Below are 22460 nucleotides of genomic sequence, written 5' to 3' on the forward strand. Positions count from 1 at the left end.
AAAGAACAGTATGTGTTACAACATTTAACACAGCTTCCAGCAGCATCCAAAAATTGTTTTACAGAATTATAAGATCTTAAATTCCATTGGCCTTGCATTTTAAACCCCTTTTCTCATTTAAGAGGAGCCAGAATATTAAAGAGATGCTGGTGCACACAAGACCGAGAAATCCCAGATTGAGACAGGAGGGCACAGAGGAAGAAAGTTTGACCTGGTCCCTCCCTCCAGTGACTGGTCACACAAGATGCGGGATGTGCGTTGTGTGCCACCTTACAGCCAACACCAAATCAGTAGATGTTGGTCTGACCCATCCGTGGGAATAGCGGAAACATACAAATTGTAATTCCTCCTATGTAATCTTCATGCTGAAATGCCCCTGCGATCTTGTGCACCTGAGAATTACCACCAGACGGGTCAAAACAAGAATCATGGAGCACAGATCTACATTTAGATGCCGCCGGACTATGAGCAGACTGACAAATTATTTTAAAGAGAACAATCACATGGCCGAGGATTTCTTCTGGACTGTCATTGATAAACCTAACATCACCATGAGTATGGGTAATCCAGAAAGTGCCCTGTTCATACAAGAGCAAAAGTGGATTTACAGGGTTTGTAGTTTTTCCAGGGGACTGAATGACGACATCCCCTGAAATAGTCTCATAATTCCGAAACTATTGTTACCGGTCGTTTGGGAGAATGAGTATTAGTAGGGCACCCTCATCATAACAGCCCGTTATATGACTAGAAAGAACTTGAGTTACTTTTGAGGGAGGTATTAACTTTCAATTTTGCTCCCCCCCTTCAAGAGATTGGGAAGAATTAGACGTTCAGGGAACCAGTCCCTCCCCATTTAAATGAATACTCTAACAACACTGATCAATTCAGTGAGCCTTTATGTTATTGAAGAACAGTGAATTTCCAGAAAGGAGTAAAATTCTTCACGCTCCATACAACATTTACACATGTATGTAGATGTAGCAGATGTGCACTTATGCCTTCATGCATCATGTTTTAATAAGTACTTTACATTAAAGGAGTAAATTCTTCAAACACACATAAACAGATCGATATAATCAGGTAGATTCATTCTATGTGTTGTCATGGTCTTACCGATAATATTTTTTTTAAATACATATCCTTTTTTTTATCAGGCTGATGGTTTACCGTCTCTTATATTTACTTTTGATGACACCAGCACTGTGCACACAAGGGTTAGAACTCCTCGAGTGTTCTAGTTGTCCGACATTGTCGGGGGACGCAGGTCACGTGGTTTAGGACTCAAGGATGGGCAGAGTTAGACCCATTCAATAGGAGCCCGGGACACACCACTAATCAGTTCTAAGCTGCCCAGGGAGAGACAAACTATGTCAAGCAACAGCTGACCTTGCAGACAGTAAGTGGAGTCAGAGAGCGAGAAAGGGGGGCCAATCTGTGGGATATGAGGTCCGTAGCTTTTGTAAACCATCTCTTTGTAAACATTTTCAACGGTTACTTGAAGCAGCGTTTTAAATTGGCATGACTTCAATCATGCTCTGGCATGCGGGGGTCCTGTTCACATTTAATTTGATACGTAAGACAGAGGAAAAGGAATCATCCATGTGGTGTTCTCCCCTCTCATCTAATTTGCATGTAGTCTACTTTTTCAAATATATTGGTTTAACCTTTCTTCATTTTTATCGTTATACAGAGTGTGATCACAGGGAGCTGTTCTCACACCCCGCCAGTTCGAGCTTAGAATTTTATTAAACTCGGTAAGCATTATGAGTATGCTGGTGATGGTATACAGTTGTGTCTCTGAGCGTGCGATGCCCATGAAATGTCATCTCTTAAAAATTGAGAGTTTGCCCTTCAGAAATCCTTTTTTTAAAACAAAACGTTTATGACTCATGCATACATGATCGAGTTAGACTAATTTAAGAGTCATAATACTGTGAGGCGCCCCCCTGTATAAGTTTGAGTGGGTGTGCCCGTACATTGAAGTTGGTTGGAATAAGTCAGTGGGGTTGATGCACCACATTTTTATTATTTGTTGTCTGAAGGGCACATCACATGACACTTCACTTGTTTCTAGTTTTTAACCATTCAATAGGTTCCTCTCCAAGAGCAAGGGGCTCTATTACTTTTCAACCAAGCACTGACTCAGCAAGGTGACTTCCCCATCACTCCTGGATTTACAAGGTGGTAGTGTTTGCACCTAGGGATCACAGTGTTCTGAAGAAAGCCGGGGTAGTAATTTTGCCGGCTGAAACATGTCGACGCTTTTGCAGAGTGGAGGGGTTGGCGTCTCATTATAAGCTCCCCAACCCAGCATCCACATTCTTTTCATTTTAAATCTGGACAGGGTGCCTAACATTAAAATTATAACAAGGACTCCCTGATACCAGTTTTATACAACTTTCTCTGCATATTTTTCTCACTGTGATCCTACACTGTATGTTGTATTGTCTTCCCCTCCCTATTGCTCCACCTCCAGTGTTGGTTTGCTCTGAGGTGTGTTAGCAGCCCTATGATGAAGCATGACACAGCTTGCTGTGTGTGAGGGCAGTTTTATTAACTTGGTGTACTTCCCCTACACTCATTCACCACCACGTAGAGTTATCATCCCTCTTCTATTTGTGTGTTTAAGATACTGAGCGGGAGGCAGAAGAGGGATTCTTATCCTCTCACCCCTCATCTTTTTGTGCGATTTTGATATGTAGGACGCTGTCTATAAAGTCTATATATACAAATCTATAATTGATGATATCGAAATCTGAGCTGAGATTATTAACTAAAACTTGCTTTGGGGAAAACCATATGGAGTATCCAAGTATCAAAAATCCCAATCCAGTTTATGAGCGATTCTAGGCAGAATAGTAAATCATATTCCTTAAAAGATGTTTTACCCAATGCAGCATTGAGACAAGCAGTGCTGAAATTTAGAATAGGGTGGAATCCATTCTACTTGCGGTCTAAGGTAAAGAAAGCAATTTTAATTAACAATGGTAATTTTACATGTGGCTTATATCTAAGATATAAAGAATTAAATATCTTGTTAAACAGCACTTTGATACAGTCTGAGGAGAAAACGTGTTTTAAGTCCTGTTTAAAGAAGTAGAGTGTATTAGATTGGAGACATGGAGTTAAAATGTTATCGACATGAACTATCTAGATATCACTTGTGCAAAAGGACAGTTTTTATTAACACTTCCATAATAACATTTTAAGTGCGTATTTATGTGTTTAAGGGTATTTTAATAACGTATTTTCGCTATAAATTCTACTGTTTGAAAGATGAGAGTCTAAATTCACATATGTTGTGGACTGTCTGAGTAGTAATATGTAAGGATATATGTATATTATCATTCATTTAGGGAGGGGAGCTGGTTAAGTGTACAAACTGAGGAATACTCCATACATTTTAGGCTTATTGCATACTATTCGTGAGTTGATTATTCCTTCTTTCATGACAGGAAATCAAGTGTGAAGCAAGAACCTGTTAAACTCATATCATAACTGCAATGGAGACAGCATATTGTTGGAAAACAATCAAGATGTATTGGATTGTACTGTGTTGTATCAGTAGAACAGTGCATCATACCCTTCATCCCGCTTTATGAGAAGCAGTTCAGTGAGAAAAAGAAAGAAATGCCTTCAAGATTATATCAAACCTATTTTGTTTACTGAAAGAAGAGATAATTTCCTCCCTAGAAAACAACATATTGTTTATGATCTATCACACATTTAGAGGTGTGGGTCCTTCCATCTTTCACGATTGAGCAACTATCAGCCTCGCTCCAACTAATAGGTGTAAAAATAACCCATCAGTGACTTCAGGATAATGTTTGTTGTACAACCAGAACAGCTAGTGGGCTATTACAACAGCAGTGTGTTATTCAAAAATTAATAAGGGAGACAAATCTTTCCAAAAGATTTGGATAGTTCTCAGTGTCACTATATTAAACAAGGTACCCTATTGACCCCAGTTCTTCCAGCATGGGTTACGGTCCTGAGGTACATGCTTGATAAGAGATCTAGATTACATTACCACCCCTAAAAAAATCATTATAGCATCATATCTTGTGAGGAATTCTACACCACATGTATAACAATAAAACATCTAATAAATCTCTGTATACATTTCCCCTATTATCTCATGCTCCTAAACCCTATCTTGCAAAGATCTGTAAAGCAGGGTGACTATACAGAGTAATAAGCCCTGTGATAAAAGTAGCTTAATAATAATAGCCTGGTACCTGATTTGTTAATTAATGTGCAAGTTATCCTACAATTGACCAAACAACACGGAATTAATTGTATATTGCCCAAGAGGAATCCTTCCCTATGTTACAGGTTTCTATTTTTAATCCAGTAGTTGTGAGTTAAGACATTTGCCCCCTGCCTTTAGTGGAATAACATAATATGGGTTTTATTGAATTATTTCTTATATTGTAAAAACCTGTAGGTTTCTAGTATTTTTACTATGCTTGATCAGTTGTTATGTTTGGTTATTGATGCTTGTTTAGCAATACTGTGTATAAGCCATCATGGAAACAGAATTCTTATTGTTAGTACTGTGCCTCAGACAACTACAGTTCTCACACTTTACTTGCATGAACACCTTAGGAAGTAGGTTTTGTCTGTTCATGAGTTTATGACTTTTACTGGTTGTTCACACATTTTTGATCCAATGTATCAATGTAAAAGCCCACATTTTAGTTTGTAGTGAGAGAGGAGAATCCTTATGCTGGTTGGCATTCTGAAGGATGAGCACTAGACATGATTCCTTTGTTAAGTCACTCGGGACTAAGTACTTTTTCACAAGATTGCAGAAAATAAGACAGGTTTCTGCTATCCTGATTTTTTTAGATGTTAAGTGTCGTGTCTGAATTCTCTTTTTAATTATTCAGCTCTGTTAATGATGTAACTAGCATTTCAATAAATCATTGTCTTTTTTGCTACCTAGAGTAGTCCCTATTAAAGATTTGTAGATACACGATCATTGTGCTCTCTGACTTCTCACAAATGAATCAAGTGGGAGGTCCACCCAATATTATCCTATTAGGGTCTGTGATAGATCTGTGCAATCTCTAGACTGACACGTCCTGTGTCATAGCCCATAGGTTGGTTAGTACGACCCATAACTGGTCTCTTCGCTCCACAGACTCACAGGCCATTTCCAGGAGTCTAGGGCCAAAAGAGATCTACTGGAAGGGCTGGACCCCTGGCACACATCCCCTGCAGCTTGCAAAATCACTTTTTCAGAGCTATCTTTAGGCATAGGCGACATATATAATTGTCGGTGGCTCTAATGCAATGGGTGTCAGCCCAGCACATAGTCTAGGAGACTGATTCTGCATACTATTGTGCAGCACGGTGAACAGACAGTGCAAATCGATACCGCTGTGACCCACAGCCTCCCCAGGCAGCAACATCAGTAACATGAGATGAAGAGTCCATTCAGCAAATAATATTAAGAACCGGTCGGTTCCGGGTTGGTGAACTCCAGGGATTATTGCCACCTCATTCAAGAGAAGGTGGTGTAAGAGACGATCTTAGAGGCAGGGCCTGCTGCCTTACACTGGTTTGGGCTGCTAGAGAGTGAACGCAATGGAGAAATGTCCCTTGTCATTGGATTTTTCACTTCCAGCCAGCCTGGGCTGTCCATCCCTGCAGTTTTTTCTATGCAGAGAGTTAGGCAACCATGGTTGTACAACATGAAGCAACCTGATGTAGAGGTCAAAGAGGTGAGTTGTGATTTGAGACTAGACTCATAGCATCATTTCTGAAATCCATATTTATTTGGTCACTGTAGTCTGTAGTTTCTTAATTCTATTTTAGCAGCGTTTCTGTAATGGTAAAAAGATCAAACTTGCATGCCTATACTTCAATTTTATATTCAAAAAGAGTTGTATATCACTTTCAGTAACTGAAACATATCATATGCTTCCATTCTCTTTCAGAGGGAGCTATGTAGGTTTGCTATTCCTCCTTCTAGTTTTTCATCAAGGGTTCCTGAGATTTGAATATGCCTTTTTATGTTTTCTGTCTTCACAGTTCCTTTCACTTCACTGTAATTCTTGAGAGGCCTTATTTAAGGAAAGCTGCAGCAGGCAGGCACATCATTGTTTCAGAAATCAGTACACATATGGACACAATATTGCCCCTAGGCAACAGGCAGTGTCTTTGCAACAGCCAATCTCAAGGTCTGTGTTACCTTCTGTCACTGTGAAGTAAATATGCATACTCACCACAGGACTTATGAAATGGGATTCCAGAAAGCACTACACCTCATAAAGAAATATAATAGATGAACAAAGTATTCACAAGCAGATAGATTGGTGCTTTGAGTCATTGGACCAGGTAATCCTCATATTAAGGTTTCAACACAGTCGCAGGAGTTTATTGTGAGGGCTCCCACATCAGGAGCAGTGCACACTTTAGACCCTCCGGTCCTGCAATAAGCACACAGTAGGTATGTGGACCTCCAATGAAGCATCAGCCTCTAATTAGAAGTTGTCAGTTTAGCCAATCCTGGGGAAATATAATTGGTCAACCGTCATGTAGTCGCCTTGGCATATGTTACCTAGGAGAGTTTGCTGTCCAACTAAATTCAATAACAACTGACAGATCTAGCTGTATCATAAGTTAATTTCATCTTGCACTCACATACATTTATTTTTTAGCTCTATTAAGCCAGTCTCTGTGCCATTATTCAGTGCCCTTCGACGCCGATGTAGAGCCAATCTGACAACATTCCTGCACGGCTGGAGCACAATGCAAAACCCAACTGCGAGGTTCGGCCCCAACGCAGTGCCAATCCAAAGACATGGATGCAAAGCTCATTGATGTAGCGCCTGCATCATAAGGGGTGTAATGACAACGCGGAACCCGACTGCGAGGCTGGACTTTGGTGAATCGACCCAAATGTGTCAATTAGGACGGGTGCATCGAGTCTGCGACTCCAAAGCTTGCTCCATCCAAAGTACTTTTTAAGCGGGCCCTGCATGGGTCCTGTAGCCGGTCTGCCCTCCATCGCTGTTGGCCTGAAACGTTGGATTTTCCCTTCTAAACTGGTGTGCAGTCTTTTTGTGTAGTTTTCACTGTGTTACTATAATGTAAGAGTTGCACAACTACTTTACACATTGCCTCTTAAGTTAAGCCTCACTGCTCTGTGTCAAGCCAGCAAAGGGTGAGTACAGGTTAATTTAGTTTGTGTATCTGGCTTACCCTGACTAGGATTGTGGTCCCTACTTGGACAGGGTGCAAACCTCTGTGTACTAGAGACCCTATTTCTAATATACCTTTTCTTGAAGCTAACAAGGATTTCTTGTGATGTAAATTAAACCTAAAATGCGTTTTGATACATGTTCTAAGTATACTTGCCTTTGAGAAAGCACTCATACTGTTCAATTATAGATATTTGCGATGGTTCATTTTTTTAAAATGTAAAATTGTTATTGCACGCATATGGCATGACATCTAGGTTGAAGATTGATATTTTCTTTGTGGCATAAGCTTGCATTAGAAAAGTAACCATCACGCTAGTTTGTAATGGCCAGACCAATTGGCTTTGCCAATGCATGTTTAAGCTGAGATGTTTGAAGCCTGTAAGTACGACCCCTTTTACAAGGGTCCATTTATACTTAAGTAATATACTTCAAGGTAAGCTTAAAGCAAGCATTTTGTACAGATGGTGCACATTGAGATCAAAGAAGAAAAAATGTGAGCTGGTTCAACAATATTGCCTTAAACTTTGTGAATGTTTAGAAAGAGTTATAAATTAAAATGAAATAATCACTTGCAGCTTTAATGAATAGTTGCACTTACCTTTCGCCACTCCTCAGGAGACATAAGTTTAAGCATGTTCTCTGGAATGAGATCTTTCAGGAACTTAGGGATAAGCACCAGTTGTGATCTGTCATTGTCATGTTTGATCTTATAGATGAGGCCAGCCAGAGTCCCCGCATCCTCAGGCGAGCACTTGTGATACCCTTTCAGGTACTTGGGAAGCTCCTGCAAGATAAACCTTTATCATGAAGTACTGGCCACACAGCAATACCTCATCACCAGTCAAAATAATCACTCATTTACTTTCCTTCTACCTTTGAAGAAACATCAGCTACACTACCCTAGATGTCTTACATGTAAGCTTCAAAATAGCACCGTCTCATAGTTTCACACAACTCCAGCAGTGTGAAACCAGCTCCCTCTACAAGTGCACTCTCAGTGTCATAGGACTCGAGGAATGTGAGATTCTCAACAGCTGTGTCATGTCAGTGTTGTAGGACACTGACCGTTCAAACTGTGTTTCAGTGAGGTGCTGTCCTTGCTGTAAGACAAGGGTAGTGTTAACTCTCATCTCGCGGTACCTATCAGTGCAACTGTAAACCATCAAAGTAGGCCTCCTCCTTCAATGCCATGTTTCTCATTTAAGAACTGAGAATTGTGTCACTTCCCGTCAGATCTTCCCTCTCATTGAAATACAACGTCAGCTTCCTGCCAGCAGTCAACTGGCCCTGGTGCAGGACAGCTGCAAGATGGTGCATCCTCATGCAGTGTGATATCAGGGTTATAGGATGGAAACAATATGGTAGTCATTCAGCACTGACAGGGTACCTGAAGCGTGAGCTTCCACGGATGGTGCCAGTAGAAGGATTATCATAGTGATATGTCGTCAAAAATGTCTCGCTAACACCATAAAACAAATTTCTTTCTTTGAGCAGTCATGCGCAGGCAGGTAGTACTTACTAACCTGGTGATAGTGAAAGATGGAGTCAGCCATTCGGTCTTTCCCAGGAACAACATTCAACCAGAGCTTCCTCATAAAGATCAACTGGTAGTCTGCAGCCTTCGACATTCCTGTAACAACAATTCGACTATAAAACTACTCAGGTTTTATAAAGATGTTTGCAATAAGTATATCTTTGTTATGTATGGCCTTTACAGAGAGCCTCTATCATTTATATCAGTTTGTGAATCTGGTAACTCACTGCTGTAAGCAGCAACAGTGGATAACAAAACTTGTTACCTATTGTTATATCATAAAGGCCTTCCAGGCCAGGCTAACGTGGCTCCCTGTGTGCTTAGAAGCAGAAAGCACAGCTGCAGGAGTCAGAAGGAAGGCAGGCAAGGTGGTGGAGGCTGGTTAAGGATGGCATTTAAGGTAGTTATTTTTCGCATTTGAGTCAGGGAGGGGAAGCCATGTTATGCATGGCTCATCCATTACTCCTCTGCCCCTGCACAGCAGCTGCCAATCTTTTGGCTTTGTCGATGCTTATTTTCTTTTGTCATGGTTTTAGCAAAACTTTTTTTTAACACAACTGTACTAATAAAAGCAAATTCCCATATCTAATGCTACAGTGCAAAGGTGAATTTCTTTTTTAAACTTTTATTTTACATTTTTGAACATTACATGCAGCAAAAAAAACGTACCAGAGCACATTCTCAGCTGGAAATATGTAATCAATAAAATCAAGTACACAACATTATGTACCACAATCCAAGAGTGGTATGACGGATCCTGAACATCAGAAATACCTACATAGTGCTATATTTCATATATCAGGATAGAGAGCGAGAACAAAAGCACAGTCCATTACAATCATTAGTTATCCTGAGGTGTTATTGTTTATCAGTTCTTGCCAGGTATGTACGCACAAATGTCTCTAGGTCGTGATTACACCTTACACCGGCAGCAGACTTCCGAGAGTGTCAGCATGGATGAAGCACGTTGGCAAGACTCGTAACCAATTAGCTAGCAGCAGTTTCTCCGCTATAGCAAAGGAGCATCACCCCTCGCACCTCCTGCCAGCAGCCAAAATAATTAAAAATAAAACAATAATAAACTCTTGTTTATTATCGTTTAATTTTGGCTGTCGGAGTTGAGGCTTGGCGGTGAGGCCAGAGAGGACAGGCTGGTGGAGGAGTGTATTGCACTGTAATCAGACGATTTGGCCGGCCGTCTCAGGATGGCCACACCGTCATGCACACTGAAGCCCTTTCCAACCCCAGCTGTATTGCTGGATTAGAGAGATCAGACACAGGCTCCTAGTCTACCTGGGAGAGCAAATCCAGCACGCTCAGGCCAATCCTGACGCTGCTTTCATGATTTCGGATTCTGGGAGCCTATGCCTGCAGTATTCAGAGCCAGATCGGAGTGTCAAAGCCAGATCGGAGTGTGGATGCAGGTAAGTTACTTATTTATTTTTATTTTGTTGTCCTTCCTTGATTTCCCCCTCCCCCCCACTTTGCCCAGATACCAGACGCTACTGCAATTAGCACGGTTTGAGGGGGAGAGCTAGCTTTCAAGTCCATGGTCACTCTAAGTTTGGCAACTATTTTGCGATAGGACTTTGGAACTTCCTTATCATAGCTTAATATTGTAATCAAGGGGGTGACATCCATGGCCAGAGTGGTACTTTGTAATTCATCTTTTAGAATCTCCTGATAGAACTCGTATATCGTCAGACAGGACCACGCAATATGTAGGAAGTCTGCGTCTGGAGCAGCGCACCTCTAGCCAGTGGAGCTGGTGGACATGGCAAAAAGCAACATGGTAGTGTGGGAATAGTATGGCGACAACAAAACAGCGATTGCGCATCTATGATGTCGTGATGCAAGTTACGCTTCCACTTGTCCCTCACAGTCAACCTATCAGCATTCCTAGCAGATATGACACAATTGTACTTTCGTGTGACTAGCTTATGTGGGCTGGGCTCACAATAACCATAGTAAGTGTGCCCCACTCGGGAGGCCTGTCAGGTATTGTTGGGCAGAGCTCTTTCATAGAATGCAGTGTACATTGGTGTGTTCATACAATTGTAGCATTAGGGGCTGATTCACTCTGGAATTTCTCTTGCAACAAGAAGTGATTTTCAGTATATAGGCCTCCCAGTGTAAACAAACATCTGTTCTGCAGCAGTCTGATTATACCACCTTCAGAGATCAATTTTAGGCATGGATATTTAAGTAATGACAGGAGAGGTGAGTACAACTCTGTCAACACAGACATCACAGCCAACCTAGACCAAGTTCATCCACTACACTTAATTGTAGATACCTCATAATTGGGTTGTCCTGGTTGCAACAAAGTACTAGTGCGTGGTGGTGTAGGGCCAGTCAATCCAACGTCAAGGTCCCTGTTTGGGGGCAGTCTCATATTGTGCAGACAGTGATGAGAGAATTGATTATGCGCTACAAGTTAAAAACGTCAAAATTAGAAGTGACAAATCCACAGTAATCGTCGGGTGAATGCAGCTAATGCCAGACTATTCTGACATGGCCACTGGTACAAACCAACCTAATCAGCAACAAATTAATTATCACAGAGAATACTTTGGTGAGTGGTAATGTAATATTTTGGAAAATATATAATTGCTTAGAAAATGCTACCCTTTTTGTGAGGAATATTCTGCCTGCAACTGTAAATGGTAGCCATGCAATTTCCATAATTTCCCCTCATACTGACAACCATCTCTAAGTGATACCGGATGCCTAGGTTAAGGGTGGGTTCTAATTGCCATGTAAAGGGATATTAGAGCACTGTGAGGGGAGATGGGAGGGTGGTTCATAGTGACAGGTATCCTCACTGAGTTTGACTGGATAATGTTGAGCCCATATTTTCCCCCAACTGCCACAATTTCATTATTAATAGGATTTGGGTTATAGGTAAGATCTTTAACACCTTGGCTGCTATGGGTTTTCCCCCTGGGTGCTGCAATTTAATAAATCCCACTTTACATGACAAAGCCAGCTCGTCATAAGCACAGGGCAGGTAAAGCCCATGACGAGCTGGCTTTGTCATCAGCACTGAAGGGGTTAATCAAGAGCAGGATCTTGCCTTCATACTTTGAAAGTATTATTTTCCTCTAGTCAAATAAATATCCCATTGGTGGTGGTAGTCCCTGAGGATACTGATGAGGAGCTTGACTGCTATTATAAGAATTATTGGCCAACCAATCAGTCTAGCCCTGGCCACCAGCCACATGGCAATTCTTGTTTTGTTTTGTCATGGTTTTTACCCCTTAATGCATGCTGGAGTTGGTGAAAGAAAAATGTGAAGGACACCACCCACAGACTAATGGATGAAGTCTGGCTGAAGTAACTAAGTAATTTTTTGTAAAAATCAAAAGGTTTTGGCTAACACAGACCTAAAAAAGTGAATCAGTCTGGCATAGGATGCAAGACTATGTATAGCCTGTGAGAAAGAAAGAAACAAACAAAGAAAAAGGAAGAAGGAAAGCAAACGGGAAAGAAAGCAGTCAAGAAAGAAGGAATTAGAAAAAATTCAGAAAGAAGGAAAGAAAAAGAAAAAAGACAAAAAAGCTAAAGAAAGAAAACAAGAAACAAGAAAAGAATGAAGGGAGGAAAGAAGGAAGCATTCAATTCACTGGACTGGAATTACTTGTTTTATGCTCCTACACAGATGGGTAAAGGTGAACGCCTTCTGGCCTATACGTGACTGCTATATACCAAGCCTCTCTCACAGGTCCAGCTGGATCGTTCCATCTCTGCCACTTTCTCGGTTGAGCATGGCACCCTGCAGGAGTACCCTCTCTTGCCCCTTTTATTCCTGATGGCAATGGAGCCACTTGCCATCCGGCTTCAATTTTATGGTCAACACTGGGTCATTCCCCTTGCTGACTGTACACATGCAGTGTTGCTATAAGCCAATGATCTATTGTATCTCCATGATGCACGTGCAGATCACACAGGCCTAGCGGTCAACTGGAACAAAACCTCTGGTTACCTGCTTCGTACCGAAATGTCACCGCAGGAGATCTATCTGGGTGGAGCCCCCCTTACCTGGCGTACTTCTGCGGTTTGGTATCTAGGAATTAGCCTGTACCATTCTCCAACTGACCTTCTCAATGGCAATTTGCAACCCGCTCTAACAGCATTGAAGTACCTTGTACTCTGCTGGAAGAAATTACCCCTTGCTGCGACAAGGAAGAATGCTTTATCACAGATGATGATCTTACCTCACCTTCTGTATTATTTTAACACTCTTCCAGTGGTATCCCCCTGTAGTTTCTTTCAGGAACTTGTTTTACTGTTAACAGAACTTATATGGGGTTATGGCCGCCATGGGATCCCCTGAAAAAATTACAATTGCCCACCAGAGAGGGTGGTTTGGTTGCATTTGAAGTCTACTTCCAGGCAGAAAAATTGCAATTGGTTGCTAGGTGGTTGTCAAACCACAATCTGGAAGAAACATGTCATGGCTCACAGCCCCTCATTGCTGCCGCCATTCATGGCTTCCGACTCCCGCGACTTACAACAGACACAAGTGCAAGTTGCCCACAAATGCATCACCGGAATGCGTTTTCTAAAATGCCATGTCCCTCCTTAAGGTTCGGCGGTTCCCACTACAAGACCTACCCCATTACCCAAGCACATATTCAGCTGCAGACCGGCGTAGCTGGCATGATAGGTCCCTGAACAGAGCCAGAAACTTTTTCTCTGACGGCCATCTCTTTTCCTTTGTGCAGCTCCAGTCAGATCATAACCTTCCACCTGGACAATTCCTTACCTCCCATCAGCTACACAACATTTACCATATCTTATGGTCCACAAGGGACGGCGACCCTTCTGCACATGCTGTCATTCAAGCACTTCTTAACCCTGGGGGGAAGGTGGTCATTTGATCACATGGCTCTATGAAGCAATTTGTGGCCATACAGGAACCTCCTTGGGGCCCCTATGCACCAATTGGGAAGAAGATATGGGGAGAGCACTGAACAACGTTGAGTGGACCCTGGCCTGGTCTTTCCTCACAGTGTCTTGAAACAAAAGGGTTCAAAAACATCAAGTTCCATATCCTTCACTGGAAATACTTGACTCCCATACAACTTAACTACAATTTTCCCTCTGCAGATTTACAATGCCCCAGTTGTAACTCCAGGGAAGATGATCTCCATCATATGTTATAGTCCTGCCCCACCCTCCTCACCTACTTTCAAGGGATACACACTACGCTCAACTAACTCACAACCATATCCACTTGGGAAGCCTGCGCCTTTGATATTCTTAAATGTAAGAAGCAATCCATGTGCACATGTTTTACTGGGAGGGCCCTTTTACTGGCTGAAAGGACACTTGCACTACAATGGAGAGCTACCACCACTCCGCCACTAGATGCGTGGCAGGGTGCAGTATGTAAATGGGGGACAGCAGAAGCTACAAAGAAGCACTTCACCTTCGCATATGCCCCATATCCCAAAAATAGGACACACTTCTAACACAATTTCTACACCTCATGGCACAGGATAATCTTTCTCCATAAACTTGACGCCACAACACACCAACTTTGGGAGCCCCTTGTGAGCATCCTCCCCACGGCTCACTGTAGCTCATATCCACCCGTCGGCCCTTCACCTCCCTTCCCCTTAACCGGTCACGTCACGTAGACACATGGCGAGCCAACCGGACCGTTTTCACTTCAGTGTTGTTCTTATCACAGCCTCCTATCTCTCCCCTTTCTTTTCCCTTTCTTTTTCTCACTGCATTCTGATACATCGTGAACTTAGTCTGCCTCCATGCTCACCCCCTCCCAAATCCTACTCATGCAATTTTCCACTGAAGTTGCAATGTTTTTCTTTATTGCTTATTGTTTACAAGGTAACACAGAGTTGTACGCTGTTTATACACTACATTATGGAGTTGCATACTTTATGCCTACTTGAGTAATTCCCTACTTTGGGATTTCCTTTGCATTACTGTGTATCTGTACATTGAAATGCTCAAATAAAAACATTTATTTTAAAAAAGGAAAGGAAAGAATGAAGGCAATAAAGAAGGGAAAGTGCAAGAAAGAAGGAATGTGAAAGAAAGAAGAGAAGAAAGAAAGCAGGAAATAAAGGTAAGAAAAATGGATAGGGAAGGAATGCAAAAAGGAAAGAAAGTAGGCAAGACAGAAGGAAGGAAAGAAAGAAGGCAAGTAGGAAATAATTAAAGAAGAAAAAGGCAAAAAGAAGGAAAGAAAGACAAAAGAAAGAAAGAAAGAAAAAAGAAAGAAAGAAAGAAAAAAAAGAAAGAACGAAAATAATAAGAGGATACCGTAATACAGAACTGTTTCAAATTTTCAAATGAATCATAATTTGGTATACTGTGATATAGCAGCACTCAGAAAAGCAAAACACCCCAGCATTGGCAGGAGATGGGATCTGATAAAGATGGAATTCGCCCTGTGCTCACATCAGATGCGCCCTGCTATTGCTTTTTTTTTTCTTTGGTCCTCAACTCACCTTAGACCAATGCAGATTTTACAAGCCGAGTAGGTTAGACCTGGGCGCCCTGCGGCTCACTGCTTAGATCTAGGCCCCCCATGGGCTTCCTCATGTGGTTGAGGTCAGGTGTAATCATTGGACCAGGATTCGACCACCGTATATCTAACAGTTTATCAGGTGCAGACAGCGTTCCCAGACTAAAAGGGGAGACCAGGGGGCATATTACCAACAAGTAGCGATATTTATCGCTAAATAGGCTTAGCAACGATTTTTTTATTGCTGTCTATCGCTGGATATGTTAGTGGAAAAAACATGCTATTAGCAACGTTTTTCTCCATTGTGCTAAAATATCCAGCAATAGCGGCGAAATGCGTAAATATCGCTGAGAATACACCGATATTCACGCATTAGCGACGAAATGCTCTTAGCCATGTTATCCACCTCCCATTGGATATAATGGCTAAGAACTGGTCTGAGCAGGCGTTAGTTTTTGGAGATATTCGCGCTTAGCGTGAATATTTCCATCGATACCCCTGCCTTGCTAATAGGCGATAGCGATGTTAGCGACTGCTTTCAGTCGCTAACTGGTTGGGTACGCCCACTTTGCATGTCATTAGCGATAAACATCGCTGGCATGCAAAGCGGGCCCCAAACCGCTCGCTATCGCCTAAAAGCTGTCGCTAACATCAGTTAGCGACAGCTTGCTAATAGGGCGATAGAATTATCGCCGCTTAACGGCCGAAAACGGCCGCTAAATCGGCGATAATTGCCTATCGCCCCCCTTGGGAATATGCCCCCAGATGTTTTCATGTGCTCTTGTCTTGTCTCCCTGGTCCAAACGTGCCATATTCAACACAGTTTTTACCCAGTTTTCTCTATTGGGGGGAATCAGGTCTTTCCACCTTAAGCCGACCTCCCTCCTGGCTAGGATAATAAGGTATAGCAATAATCCCATATCTAACTGCGACAGCACCTCCCTGATAAAATCGTTTGAACCAAAAATCACAAGATTGACATCCATTTCTAAATCTATGCCAAAAATAGCTGTGATAGTTTCCCCCACTTTCTTCCAGAATAAACTTAATTCTATGCATTCGAAGAACAGATGGATATCGTCAGCTTTATCACATTTACATCTAGGACATTGTGGGGTCGGGACCAGGGCAAACTTTGCAATTCTAGCCGGAGTATAATAAAGCCTGTTTAGCACAAAAAGTGATTATTTTTTAGCCTAGCAGGCTTTTTAAATCTGTAGAGTAATTTTAGGGAGGATTCAAATCGAACTTCTGTGGGGTGGGCATGGGGAAGGGAGTTCCACACCGATGATTGGGATGGGGTCTCGCTATCCTCCGCATCAAGCAATCTTGCATACCAAAGGGATATTTATTTTTTCCTTGGTTGCGGGTCTTGAAGTATCTGTTCAAGATCCCAGTTCCCTTTAATTTCTCCCGCTTCAGCCTCGTACCATGATCTTAACTGGAGGTACTTAAACCTTGAAAAGGTGGGGCCAATCTTAACTACTAACAGCTCCCATGGGAGTACCCCATCTAGGTCCACCAGGTCCGACCATCTCCACAGACCAGCCTTCCTTATAGGAGTCACTAGGCTGTCATTCAAGCATTCTGGGGTCCCTGGTGAATCCCATATTGGGGCGAAATCAGAAAAATAACCTATACCCCAAATTTGACTCATTTTGTACCAGATTAACAAGGCAGTTTTCAAAGCCCCGAACCCACCTTGCCCGTTGTCCCCCTCTGCTGATACCATTTGCCCCAGAAGCCTACCCCACTTAGTCTCCACTGGTGTTGTTAACAACATCCTGATGCCCTTAAACTGAAATGCCATTAAGTACCAGTTAATATCTGGTAAAGCCAAGCCGCCCTTTAAAAGCTTACTTCTTAGTTTCTGCTAGGATAATCTTGCGCTTTTCTGCCCCCATATAAAGCTTCCAATTTTACCCTGGATTTCCTGAAGATTTTCTGTGGAAAAGTGAGAGGAATAGTGTTGAAAAGATATGTCAGTTTAGGGAGGATCGACGTCTTTTCTAGGTTTACCCTTCCATAGATCGTCATAGGGAGGTTTTTCCACCTAGCAAAGAGATAATCTATGTCCTTTTCAATTTTGACCAGATTTAAGAGGGGGATTTTCTTCGAGTCCTTCACTATTTTTATCCCGAGATATCTAAACTCCCCACTTTCTGTGCCTCCCCTGTAAGGTTGTATTCCAATACATAATTTTCATTTTGGCCGAATTAGCAAGATATCCTGACAATGAGCCAAACTCCTGTAATAATATCTCGATCCGAGGGATGGCAATGTTGGGGTCACTGGTATAGATGATAACATCATCAGTGTTGCGTGCAATTTTACAATGGTAATCTTGGGATTCAAATGGACCAATACCGTTATCAAACCTGATCAGCTGTGCCAAGGGTTCAATATATATATTGAATAAGAGCGGGGATAAGGGGCATCCCTGCCTTGTTCCTCTCTGTATTTCGAAAATAGGAATCAGGGAACCATTTAGCAAGATTTTTGCAGACGCTCCAGCGTAACATTTCTTTAGATTCTGCACAAATATTAGGCCCATACCTGCAGTCTCTAATGTCCCCCATAGATATCTCCAGCACATTTGATCAAAAGCCTTAGCGGCATCTAAGGCCACTACCGCTAAGGGATCACCCTCTGATCTCTGCCAAGTCGATGTTCCCGGTCAAAATTTGAGTTAGCTCCTGGATGAATCTTCCGACCATGAAGCCTTTCTGATCGGTATTTATTAGGCTTGGCGCCAGTTTTGCCAACCTCCCTGCTAAAATGCCCATGAAGATCTTATAGTCGGCATTCAGCAGGGAGATTGGTCGATAGGCGTCTGCCAGCAGGGGGTCTTTCCCTGGCTTCAATATTAAAACTATTGTGGCCTCTTTCCAAGATCTTGGAACCACCCCGGAGGTGCTGTAAACTGAATTAAAAAGTGTATGAAGAATAGGCAAAAGCTCATCTGCTAACAATTTGTAAATTTCATTGGGGAGAGAGTCAAGGCCGGCCGCTTTTTTATTTTTTGCCCTCTTAATTTGCACCCCTATCTCCTCCATAGAGATAGGCGCTTCTAATGAATCTGTAGCAGCTTCGGTTAACACGGGTAGGGACTTGTACCTTAACCATGAACTAATTGCTTCAGGAGAAGGAGTTATATCCTCTCTATACAAGGTTGAAAAGAGGGACCGAAGGCATTCCTGCATTTCTGCGTACTTACTTGATTTAGTACCCTCAATATATATGATAAGTTTGTTTATATCATTTTTTGCCCGGTCCAACCTTGCTTTCCAGGCCAATAATGCTCAGTCTCTTTCCCCGTTCCGTGCTTGCCACTGGTCCTTACATTTCTCATCCTAAGATTCTGCCTGGCTTTCTCAAGTTCCTTCTCCAGCTCGTCCAAATCCCTAGTATTCTCTTGATTAATGAGAGTCCTTTCTTTTTCAAGAGCAGATATTCTTGACTCTAGGGACTGTAATTCAATGGTCTTTTTTTTATTTTTTATTCTTATTTGACTGCCCAGCACCCCTCTCAAATTGGCTTTATATGCATCCCAGACCTGATCTATTGAGTTGGAGCCTATATTGAAAGTAAAACATTTGATGGCAGCCTCTTTAATGGCCACAATGATCCCTGAGTCTGACAGGAATGCTCTGTTCAAAGTCCACCTTGATTGTGGGCATGAACTACTCATAGAATATAAAAGGAGCAGAGGGGCATGGTCTGAAAGATGACTTGGTACTATAGAGATACTGAGGATCTTATCTAGGGCCTCTTTATTAATCAGGACATAATCTATCCTAGCAGAATGATGATACTTTTTACTATGAAAAGTAAAACCCTGTGCACTACCCATCTTAGCTCTCCATACGTCCACCAAATTGATGTTTAATAGGAGATTTTTCAAGACCCTTCGGGATCTTGGAGATCCAATAGCATGACTCCGATTGGACCTATCCTTGAGCGTGTCGAGCCGGACATGAAAATCGCCTCCCCCTATTAGAGGGGGGATGCAGAGATGAGATTATCCTGTAGTTTAGCCAGGAAAGAGGGATTGTGCACGTTGGGGCCATAGAAGGAGGAACAGGTCAGCTTTTCCCCTTCAAAATCCAACTGGGCGATGATCCATCTTCCTGATCTGTCTGTTAAAATCGATTTTATTTCACAGGAAAATCCCCTCTTGACCAAAATTGCCACCCCACGGCAGTTTATTGATTGTTGGGAGTGGCAAAAGCATTGTATCCACTGAAGTTTAGAGAAAATACTCTTGGACTCTGTTTGGTTTAGGTGAGTTTACTGCAATAAGCAGACCTGGACTGGTAACATCTCCAAGTATTTAAAGATCTATCTTTGTCTTCTAGGACATCTCAAGCCATTTATATTCCATGAAATAAATTGAATATTACGGCCCCCCTTCATTTTGTCTTTCCACAATGAATTCCCTGCTTAGCGAATAACATTTACAGTTTGGTCTAGATGGCCAGTGAGATGAGAGGTTTTGTTTGGACATTTTTTCTGCCACCCTGTGCCCCACCACTCCCCCATCCCCCCTCCCCCCTCCCTCCCTAACCCCTCGTGACCCCCTAACGCCCTTACGACCCGAGGAACCCTACCTTCCAAAAGGCAAATGCCTATTCGGGCTCTTTCCCCCTCCGGGATTGAAATTAAACATTAAAAAATAATCGTAAACTGGCGGCTTGACTCGAGGCATTACACTGAACATCTGCCCTCACAGACCTTCCTGCTTATCCTGCTGAATGTTTGCAATTAAGGTGTCGACTTCTTGTGGTGAGTGGATTATGTGCATGTGGTTATTCCACATAACATGCAATGTGGCTGGGAACCTCAGTTGAGCTTTCGCCCCAACCCATTCAACTCTCATAGTCTTTTACCCAGTTCCCACTGTCTTTCCGCTGTTATGTGGGAAATGTCCGATCTGATAAAGAAGGAAAAAGGAGACTGTTCTGAGAATGGAGAGGGGATAGCACCTTCCTAAAGGGCAGCAGATACAATCTGTTCTTTCACTGATTAGGATGAGAAATTAACCAGGATTTTCCGGGGTTTCAACCAATCAGGGTTTCTTTTAAAAGGGTCTCTATGGACTCTCTGAATTTCGTAGCTTAGATCTATTCCAGTGTGGTCTTTCAGAACTGTGCGCTTCAATAGAGAGATCAGAAAACCCCTAATATCATTTCCATCCATTGCTTCGGGGATGTTCAAAATTTTCAGGTTATTTCTCCTTGAATGGTTTTCCAACCTCTCAAGATCGTCTTTGAGATCTTTGTTCTGGATCGATAGTTTTTCCAGCTGTGACGCGGTAGCCTCCATCACGGTCTTAATCTTTGGGATATCCTCTTCGATTGCATCAGTCCTTGCGATAACTAGTTCCAGTTTCTGGGCCAGCAACTCACAGGAGGATCGGATGGCAGCTTGATTTGCCTCCGAAACCAAGGGCCTATTCGCCAAATCGGCTTGGTTTGGCTCGGAGACTGTGAATCTGTTTGTCATCTCGTCCTTCAGAGCCAAGAGGATATCAGCCAACGAGTGGGAGATTGGAGTTGAGGTGGCCTTAATTTCCGGGGGGAGGGAGGTTGAGCCTTTGGTGTACTGGCTGGTGGAGCTACTTAGATACTCCACCTGTCCTTTTACCATCTCTTTATTTTGCTCCCTTTTTAATGGCTCTGATGATCCTTGCTTATCAATTCCGTACCCTTCCTCCCGGAGTTGAACTTGTTGCTTTCCCTGTAACTGGCCCAGCCCCTTGTCGTCCTCTTCCTGCTAGTCCAGAATGGAGTATCTATTAATAAGGGTAATAGCTGGATGCACTTCTAAATCCGGATTAGATTTTGTAGTACATTCTGCCGAGTTGACTGCGGCTCTTGACTCAAGGAAGGGGCTTTCCCTCTGCACACTGTTCTGCTTGCTATCCTTGGCCTTCAATGATGACCCTTTCTGCCCTTTGGGGGGGGGGGGGGGGGGGTGGAGAGAGGAAGGGAGGAGTGGAGACAGGCGAAGGGAACAGAGCGGACCCTAATCTTAGAATCTTAGTGGAGATGCCACTTTGGGGCTAGAAGGGACTTGTAGTTGAGGTTGGGAATTCAATTTTGTGGAGGTGAGAGACATGGCCTGGTAATATGATTTCAATGAAGGGGTAATTCTCAATTTAATCCCAGTAGATTTCTTTTCCCTTAGTTTCGCCTTACCCCTTTGAGATTTTAAAGAAGCAGGTGTCGCTGGGGTTCCTAAGCTCTCCTCCTGTTTGATCTGTTTTCCCTCCCTAGTCAAGATATTAACTTCAGCTACAGGCGGGGAGATTTGCTGCGGAATAATCATATGGGTGATCAACTTATTTGAAACTAAGTATGCCGCTCTAACCCTTAATGAATATCTAGTAAGTTTAGAGGGAGAAGTAGCCTCTTGTGCAAAGACCCTGCTCTCCATACATTCGGAGAGCACTTCACCTAAAATAGACCCCTCTGCCATTTCCAGTATGCCTTCTCTATTGCTGGGGAAGAATACAAATTATTTATTCTTTGTTAAATCCAAAATAGCCACCTCTACACCCAGGGATACTGTTCCCACCAGCGAGCAATGTGGCCCAAAAAATTCCAGCGAACACACCGAGCACACCCCAGCCTGGGGTCCTTGCCAGCCCTTCCTGCACCCTATCCCAGCCCTCTCTACCTGCTCCTGAGGTGAATATGGAAAATCCGGGCCAAGAACGCCGTCCAAACAGCAGCGCGACAATACGGGCAGCCGCCGGCTCTGTTTCAATACATCCGCCGCGTTCCCCCACCTCTAACTCGGTTGTTGTTCAGCAGCTCCACGATCGCTCTTCATTGGCGCTTCAGAGGTGATCCAGCTTCCTACTCGCCTGACCCCGACACATACACCGGAACTGAAACTGGAGGGTCGGGGGCAGATTCTCTGCGCCGATTCTACTGCAGCCGCTGTAGCCGTCAACAAGAAATCAGGTACCGGTACCGATAGACAAAAATGAGATGTCCCATTTGTAGAAGTACACACCATGTTTAGAGAGACTGATACGGGGGATTTGTAGTTAATTTTGCCTCGAGGTCACGCCGCCATTAGGGGCCCGGAGAAGAGCGCCCACGGCCGTTCAGTCAGCGGCCGCCATGGTCCTCCCGCCCTCGTGGTGCCGCGCCCTGCTATTGCATCAGGATCTAGACACAAAGACAACTCCAAAGTGATAATA

General features: G+C 43.0%; 1 protein-coding gene across 1 annotated transcript in view; it reads right to left on the reverse strand.

The window, feature by feature from the left end:
* Positions 1-22460, reverse strand: part of LOC147683395 (unconventional myosin-VIIb-like) — a 1214266-nt gene that overhangs the window by 93456 nt on the left and 1098350 nt on the right. Inside the window, exons 43-44 of the mRNA XM_086943813.1 lie at positions 8738-8844; positions 7813-7998 (exon numbers count right to left, since the gene is read on the reverse strand). Of these exons, the coding sequence (XP_086799939.1) occupies positions 7813-7998; positions 8738-8844 (293 nt within the window). The remainder of the gene's footprint in view (positions 1-7812; positions 7999-8737; positions 8845-22460) is intronic.

This window comes from Lissotriton vulgaris, chromosome 11 (assembly GCF_964263255.1).
Source record: "Lissotriton vulgaris chromosome 11, aLisVul1.2, whole genome shotgun sequence".
Taxonomy (NCBI): domain Eukaryota; kingdom Metazoa; phylum Chordata; class Amphibia; order Caudata; family Salamandridae; genus Lissotriton; species Lissotriton vulgaris.